At 59.9% G+C, this 8,400-nt stretch overlaps 1 protein-coding gene across 2 annotated transcripts in view; it reads left to right on the top strand.

Annotated features, from left to right (window-relative positions):
* The first annotated feature begins 2,610 nt into the window (after positions 1 to 2,610).
* The window catches only part of LHPP (phospholysine phosphohistidine inorganic pyrophosphate phosphatase), a 108,273-nt gene continuing 102,483 nt past the window's right edge, over positions 2,611 to 8,400 (top strand). For both annotated transcript variants that reach the window (XM_051833540.2, XM_002722150.5), the window contains exon 1: positions 2,611 to 2,807. In XM_051833540.2, coding sequence (XP_051689500.2) covers positions 2,683 to 2,807 — 125 coding nt within the window. In that variant the 5' untranslated portion in view covers positions 2,611 to 2,682. The remainder of the gene's footprint in view (positions 2,808 to 8,400) is intronic.

Raw genomic sequence — 8,400 nt, 5'->3', positions numbered from 1 at the left:
CATCTTAGAGTTGCCAAACATCAAGGGGTCCGCAGGGCTGCTTCCCTCTGGAGGCTCCGGGGAGAGTCCATTTCCTGGCCTCTTCCAGCTTCCGGAGGCTCCTGGATCCTTAGAATCGAAAGCCAGTGGCACAGCACTTTCACACCTTTCCCATCTCCTTCCCTGCCCCTGCCCCCTTCCCCTTATGAGGACGCCCATGAGTATACTGGTCCCACTGGGACCCTCTCCTTGCAAAGTCCTCTTTGCCATGTAAGGCAACATATTGACAGGGTCTGGGAATTCCAGTGGGGACATTCCCGGGGGCATTATTCTGTACCTTGGCCCTAGAGATGGAAGCTGACTTGCCCAAGGCCACACACACAGAACTAGTGGCAGAGAGGACCATGTGTGGGCTCACGCACCAGCAGAGCCCCTTCTCCCTCCTCCCTGGCATGAAGCTAAAGCCCAGTCACTTGCCAAGGTCCATGTCAGGCTGTCCCTCTTCCCAGAAGTCACTGCTGCCCTCCAGAGCCCACGGAGTCACCCTCTGGCCCTTGGCACAACCTAGCTCAGCAGTCTTGAAGTCCTCTGTCCAGCCTTCGCTCCCTGAAGTCGGTGATCACTTTCCCCTTCTTCATACCTTCAGAGCCCACTATACCGAGCTGAGGCTCCAAGCACGAGGTTCGTGGCAGCTTCCCCAGTCTGACTCATTCGGTGCCTAGAAGGCTGAAAGCTGTATTTCCCAGCGTCCCTTGCAGGTTGGGCCAAGTTCCTCGGAGCCGAACGTGGGGAGTGAGGGGATGGCAGGGGTGGGGGGCAGACAGAAGGTTTGGAGGGGACCATGGAGGATGTGTTTGGTTCTTCTGAGATAGCTCTGCTGGGAGCTGCAGGATCAGGTCCCTGGTCTCTTGGGAGGTACCAAGTGATGGGGCCAATGGTCCCAGTGTTGCAGAGTGATGGGGGATTTCTCATAGCTGAATGGCTTCCACTTCTGTAGTACCTGAACTTGGTCCCCCAGCCCCTCTGCAAACATGTAATGTCCATCATGCCCAGGGTACAAACCCCTCTAGCTGGAGTGGTTTCTTCTGCCTGCAACCAGGAGCCCTTACATAAGGTATGATCCTCCCCCACCCCACCACTGCAACTCCCCAGAGGGCAGAGCTGAATTCTGCACTTTTTTTTTTTTTTTTTTTTTGACAGGCAGAGTGGACAGTGAGAGAGAGAGACAGAGAGAAAGGTCTTCCTTTTGCCGTTGGTTCACCCTCCAATGGCCGCCGCGGCCGGCGCGCTGCGGCTGGCACACCGCGCCTATCGGAAGGCAGGAGCCAGGTGCTTCTCCTGGTCTCCCATGGGGTGCAGGGCCCAAGCACTTGGGCCATCCTCCACTGCACTCCCTGGCCACAGCAGAGAGCTGGCCTGGAAGAGGGGCAACCGGGACAGAATCCGGTGCCTCGACCAGAACTAGAACCCGGCGTGCCGGCGCCGCAAGGCGGAGGATTAGCCTAGTGAGCTGTGGTGCCGGCCCTGAATTCTGTACTTCTATAAACAGCCACCCCAGTATGCTTTTCTTTTCAATGTATATATTTATTTGAAAAGCGGAGTTAGAGAGAGGGAGAGACAGAGATCTTCTATCCGCTGGTACATTCCCCAAATGGCCACAATGGCCAGGAGCTTCATCTGCATCTCCTACTTGGGTGCAGGGCCCCAAGCACTTGGGCCGTCCTCTGCTGCTTTCCCAGGTGCATTAGCAGGGAGCTGGATCAGAAGTAGAGCAGCTGGGACTCGAACTGGCACCCATATGGGATGTCGGCGTGGCAGGCAGTGGTTTAACCCGCCAAGCCACAGCGCCAGCTCCAACAGCTTCCCCATTAAGCTTTCCGACAAAACATGCACAATTCCTGGAACTGGGTTAAAGTTCCGCCATTCCGGTGAATTCTTCCTCCCTTCCGTGAACCCCAGCCTGTGGAATGATGGCCTCCTCCTTCGGTCCCTCGAAGTCAAAGCCGACCAGGAGTCAAGGGTCGGAGGGGCCATCACGGGAGCTCGTCCCCTTCACGTCAACTTTCATTTATCTCAGAAGTAACCGACCACCCATGGAATTGTAGAGTGCTTTAAAGAACTTCCTGGCCTAACACGCCGCGTCATTCCCACGTTCTTCCCAGCCTCACTCCTAGCACCCAGGTTCTGAGGGCTACCGCCTGCACACGATGTCTTCTGGTTTCCGGATCCTGCCCGAAACGGGCGCCGCTCAAGGTGTCAGCGCTCCTCACCTGTCCTGACACTGCTAGAACTCAACGATCCCCGCCCTGAGCGCTGGCGTCAGGGCTTCCACCGGACCCTCTCCATGGGGCGCTCCCCAGGCACGGGCCGTCATTTCCAGGTTTTGGGGGTCCGCCCACGAGTGGGAACCCCACGAAGAATTCTCTTCATTGTTGTAACTTCCGGTCGTCTCAATTCGCCCTGCCGTCTGTTTAGCAGGTTGCTGTTTTCCGCTTTTCCTGCTCTTTGTCCACTGAGCTGCTCGAACCGGCGTTCCAAAAAGGAACCCCCCGCGCAGGACATGCCTCAGTTCCGGGTCTGCGCACTGGCCCCGCCCCGGCCCCGCCCCGGGACTACATTTCCCATGCGCCCCCGCGCGGCGGGCGCGGCCGCGGGCTCCAGCGCCGGTTGGGTCGCGGAGTCTGAGGGGCACGGCGAGGCGCAATGGCCGCGTGGGCCAAGCGGCTGGCCGGCGTGCGCGGCGTGCTGCTTGACATCTCGGGCGTGCTGTACGACAGCGGCGAGGGCGGCGGAACGCCGATAGACGGCTCCGTGGAGGCGGTGGCGAGGTGCGTGGGCCGTGGGCGGTGGGCGCGGGGCTGAGCCCTCAGCTGCGTCGCGTCGGCTCCGGCGGCGGCGGCGGCCGGGGGCGGGACGTCGGGGGCGTGGTCACGGTGGCCCCGCCCCCGCGGCGTGCTGGCTCTGCGCTGTCCAGCCGGGCAGCCGCCTGGCGCGTGTGGCCGCCGGGCGACTACGGTGTGTCCGGGCGCCGAGAGGCGATGCAAGCGTGAACTCCAGGGAGAAAGAGGAAGAATTCCTCAGCGATGCTGCTTTCGTTGAAATCAGTATCTTAGTGTGCTAGGCCGAGTGCAGTACGTTAGCAATCCCACCTGCTTTTGCAGCGTGCCTGCGAGAGCACTTTAAGGTGCACGCACGGCTCCCGTAATCTGGCAGCCGCGTTGGTTCAGGAGGGGTGGGGGGCGGCCTGCCCCCGGGGTGGCTCCGCCGGGCCTGCGCTTTGTGGCTGTCCTTGGTGCCCCCTGCCAGCCGCCGGGAGAGGCTGGGTGAGTGGTGCTTGACCTCCCAAGTCACCGGCTGGGGCAGCCTGGCCCTGCCCTTGCTGGGACTCAGTTTACCCTCCCGGCGTTGGCTGAGCCTCTGGGACCTTCCCCGAGACCCCACCCCAGCCGTCTGTGTGCTTGGGAGCTGCTGGGATGACAGGGACTCAGACTGGCCCGCGTGGCCCTTTGGGAGGCCAGGGGCTTGGCAAAGCGAGACCCGGCCTCCAGGAGCCCGTGTGAAAGGCAGCCCAGGCCCGGGGGCTCCCCTTGGCCCTGGGGTTGGCCCTTCCTGGCCTCCACGCGTTCCCTGTTCCCCCCAAAGCCCCGGCAGTGGTGAGGGCGTTGTGTGCGTGGCAGCTGTGGGAAGGGAGCGGAAGGCTCTGGGCCCTGCTTTGGGAGAAGGAGGCCTCATGTGGGGGAGTGGGAGGCCAGAGAGCAGGCAGATGAGGCCTGGGAGGGAGAGGACAGTAAGGCTGCACACGGGGGAGTGACTGAGTGGACAGTAAGGCTGCACACGGGGGAGTGACTGAGTGGACAGTAAGGCTGCACACGGGGGAGTGACTGAGTCAGGCTGGCCTGATGTGAAGACGGTAGAGGGTGGCTGGGTGCAGGTCCAGGAGAGGCCCTGGACTGGAGCAGAGGGTGGGTGGGCCATGGAGGCAGTGCACGGCCGGCACCAGGAACAGCAGCTGCGAAGCCTGAGGCAGAGGGAGCTCAGGGCGTTCAGGAGCTGCGGGGCGGCAGGGGTGGCCACCAGGCAGGGCCCGAGGGCCGCCGAGACCGAGACCGGGTGGGCTTCAGAGGAGGGTTTCCGCAGGACTGTCACGTGATCTGATTCGTGTTTGGGGGAACTTTCAGAACTGCATGCTTGAAAGGAAGGAAGGGGGCCGGCGCCGCGGCTCACTAGGCTAATCCTCTGCCTTGCGGCGCCGGCACACCTGGTTCTAGTCCCGGTCGGGGCGCCGGATTCTGTCCTGGTTGCCCCTCTTCCAGGCCAGCTCTCTGCTGTGGCCAGGGAGTGCAGTGGAGGATGGCCCAAGTACTTGGGCCCTGCACCCCATGGGAGACCAGGAGAAGCACCTGGCTCCTGCCTTCAGATCAGCGCGGTGCGCCGGCCGCAGCGGCCATTGGAGGTTGAACCAACAGCAAAGGAAGACCTTTCTCTCTGTCTCTCTCTCTCACTGTCCACTCTGCCTGTCAAAAAAAAAAAAAAAAAAAAAAAAAAGGAAGGGTGGGGAAGGCCTTTGTGCCTGTTCCTTGGAGTCTGGAGGTCAGCGCCGAAGCTTGTGCTCCCGGCAGGGATGGGGGGAGAGGAAGCCCAGGAGGCCTGCACGGCTGCGGAAGCTGCTCAGCCTGCCGCAGTGAGGGGTGCAGAGTCGAGCTGCCGAGACGCCCGCTGTCTTGCAGTGGGGCTTGCGAGCACGTTCCCTTGGGTGAGCGTTTACAGAAAAGAACCGTGGTGTTCCTGGCTGCGGAGGGAGACCCTGGTTTACAGAAAAGAACCGTGGTGTCTGTGCAGTGGGATACCACGAAGTGTCCTCTCCATGGACATGCCACACACAGCAGGGTGCGTGCTCTGTGCTGTAGAGGACAGAAATGCAAGCCTGCATTCGTGCCGTCACATTTGCATGTGGCCACTGGAAGTCCAGCTACTTGGGAGTCCATGTAAAGAGCCAGGGGACGGGAGGGGGGAGAACTGGGTGGTGGGTGGAGGGGTGGGAGAGTGGCTCTTCCCTGTGTGACTTCATCCTTCAGCGTTTTATGGGATTTTGAACCAGGAGAGTGTATTTCCCATTCCAAATGCTAACTTGGAACGATTTGAGGCCGTGTCTGGCTAAAGGTAGAGAACCGTGTGGCAGGGCTCAGGGGAGTGAAGGGGCATGGGCGTGGGAGTTGACAGTGCAGGTGGGGAAAGGGGCATGGCCCGAAGAAATGTTCTGTAAGGAGGAGGGGCATGGAAGAACCTGGACTAGAGGGTGACTTCCGTGTCTGACCAGAGCCCCTTGTGGGGTGGAGAGGGAGGGGCTGGAGGGACAGGTGCTGCGATGGCTCGTGACAGATGTCAGATTCCTGGCCAGTGCTTGTCACACACACCCCACAATGCAATGGGTGACGTCTAAATATCCTTTACTAATTATTAATGTAGGAACTCAAATCATACATACTTTTTATGCTTTATGTATAAAGATCAGGTCCACTTACAAGCAGCTTTTTTTTTTTTTTTTTTAATTAAGCTCCTGGAATGGAGTCTAGCCACCAGCGTTGTGTGTTTGTGTGTTTAAGATTTATTTATTTTTTGAGAGGCAGAGTTACAGACAGAGAGAGGGAGAGACAGAGAGGTCTTTATCCACTGGTTCATTCCCCAAATGGCCGCAATGGCTGGGTCTGGGCTGGTCCGAAGCCAGGAGCCAGGAGCTTCTTCTGGGTCTCCCACGTAGGTGCAGGGGCCCAAGGACCTGGGCCACCTTCCACTGCTTTCCCGGCCACAGCAGAGAGCTGGATTGGAAGAGGAGCAGCCAGGACTCGAACTGGCACCACAGGTGGAGGCTTAACCTTCTACTCCACAGCACCGGCTCTTAAAAGCAACTTTTCACTGAAGTAAATTGTACATACAGGAAGATGCATCTATCGTTAAGTGTATGAGTCAGTGAGTTTCCATCAGTGGCTCTCCCCGGTGTGACCAGCACACAGAGGCTCCCTGCGTGTTCCCTGACGGTGACCCGTCCCCTCCCAGGGTGGCCACCGTCGTGACTTCCAGGACCATCGATTGGCTCTGTCTGTTACTAACTTTATACCCGCGTCTGCACTTTGTGTCTTGTTTCTTCCTCCACACGTTGTGTCAGAGAGGTGTGTCTGTGTCTCGGGCACGTGGTTGTAGACTGCACATCTTTATTGTGTAGTGTTCTGGTCAGCGGCCACTACAGTTCATCCATTCTTCCACTGAGGGGTGAGCTCCCATCTGGGGCGAGTGTTCTGGCTGGCCCCGTGCCCGCTGAGCGTGCCAGCTCCAAGCGGGAATCACGGGGTCACGAGGTCGTGTGCTTACACGCAGCAGCTGCTACAGAAGCTGGTCGGACCACCTCACGCTTCGGCCAGCGCCATACGGGAGGGCCCGGGCTGTGTGTCCTCACCAACACTTGCACTTGTCAGGCCTTTCCATCTCTGTCTAGAAAGCCTGAGAAGTTAAGTAGGGCCAGGACACAGACAGGGCCTCCCCATCTGCCACCTGCTGGGAACGTAAAATGGATTCCAGCAGTGAGCTGGGCCGAGGCAGGTGGCCTCAGTCAGGTGGTCCGGAGCACACGCCTTCCAGGCAGGTGGAGGCTCAGGTGTCTCCAGCAACAGCCGAGATGGCTACTCTCAGCCAGCGCTTCCTATCTGCCCAGTGTGTGTGGCCTCTTGCTGTCTCATTGTCTCATGCTGGCCCCCTCATGGCCTGAGCAGCAGGGTGCTGTTGCCCCGTCCACCAGCAGGCTCAGAGAGGGCCAGGGCATGCTGGGAAGGCACAGGGGCCTGACCGAGACCCGTAGTTGGAGTCTCTGGAGGGAGAAGGGGGCATGGGAACCGGTCGACGGCCTCTCTCTGACAGCGTCTACTGAGTCGATGCTTCCAGTCTGACACAGAACTGTGCAGGTGCTGACTGAGGGCTCGGTTACCCTGCAGAGGCGTCCTCTGATTCCTGCAGGGATGTGGCGTGGTAGGCTGTCGCTCCTGCATTGTATTAATTGAACAGCCACACAGCAACAACCCTAAACCACACCCCAGCTGGGTATGCAGCCGACCAGGGGCAAAGCTTCCTTCCAGGAAGTGCCTGAGATTGCTCCTGGAGAGAGACCTCACCCCCTCCTCCTGGGGGAGCCTCCACTGTGCTGTCAGCTGGCCTAGGGAACTGACGGCCTGGTGTCTCTTTTCTAAGATTTATTTATTTGAAAGGCAGAGTGACCGAGAGAGGGAGAGGCAGAGAGAGATCCTTCTTCCACTGGTTCAGTCCCCCAACGGCCAAAACAGCCAGGTCTGGGCCAGGCCAAAGCCAGGATCTAGGAACTCCACCTGGGTCACCAACCTGGGTGCAGGGGCCCAAGCACTTGAGCCATCTTCTGCTGCCTCCCCAGGTGCCTTAGCAGGGAGCTGGAAGTGGAGCAGCCAGGACTCAAGCCCCACTCTGGTAAGGGGTGCCGGCGGCTTAACTTGCTGCCCCACAAAGCCAGCCCCCGGCCTGGTTTCTCTGAGGTTCCCTCTGGGCTCTGCTTGCTGCAGGACCAAGTCCCTACCCCTGTACTTCACCCATGAGGTGCCTTTGTGCCCCGTGATTCTAGCCTTGAGCCTGCACGCTCCGCTGGGCACAGAGAAGCCAGAACAAGTCCGTCACACTCACGGAGCCTGGGCCCTGGTGGGGCTGAGTGTGCAGTGTGGGAGGCCAGTGCCACACAGCCCTCCTGGTGGGGCTGTCCCTGCATGGCCGAGCCTGCGCAGTGGTGCCTGCTGGCTCCCAGCTGCCGCCCCTTCGCTCAGGCCCAGCTGAGTGGTGAGTGTGGGGTAGGAAACGCATCCCCCAGGGCGGGGTGCCTGGTGTTGGGGTGTTCCACAGGGAGTGCTAGCCCTGGGACAGCTCATTTTCTCTCTCAGTGGCCGAGCAGGCCCTGTTTGCCAAGGTGAATGGCGCTGGGCACGCAGCTGTGACTTTGCAGCTCTGGGAGCCCGTGGGGGCTGCGGGAGTTGTGGGGGTGGGGGGGGTGGCGGTGGCGAGTTCTTCAGAGTTCTTCGCACCTTTATCTCCTTGATGTGCACAGCCCCCTTTGAAGTCCTGCTGGAACACAAAGGAGGTTCCTGGGGTGAGACCAGCCCTGCGGGGGACAAGTGTGAGTTGGGGGGGTGACTTGGGATCCTGGGGGGAGCAGAGCCTCCCCGGCCCTGTGACTGCTTAGGAGCATCTCGGTGAGCCTAGGAGGAAGCCACTCGTGACCGACCCCCCACCCTTCTGGAGTTTTCTGTGGGGACAGGTGTCCTTGGATTTTCTCAGAGGTTCTCAGGTGGGGACAGAAAGCACACAGGCAGTGTAAACTCAGCTTTTTAAAATAGTGCAGACACCGTTCACTGAGGG

Source organism: Oryctolagus cuniculus, chromosome 15 (genome assembly GCF_964237555.1).
Source record: "Oryctolagus cuniculus chromosome 15, mOryCun1.1, whole genome shotgun sequence".
Taxonomy (NCBI): Eukaryota; Metazoa; Chordata; class Mammalia; order Lagomorpha; family Leporidae; genus Oryctolagus; species Oryctolagus cuniculus.
Note: the sequence above shows the minus strand (reverse complement) of the source record. Positions and strands in the feature narration are given on the sequence as shown.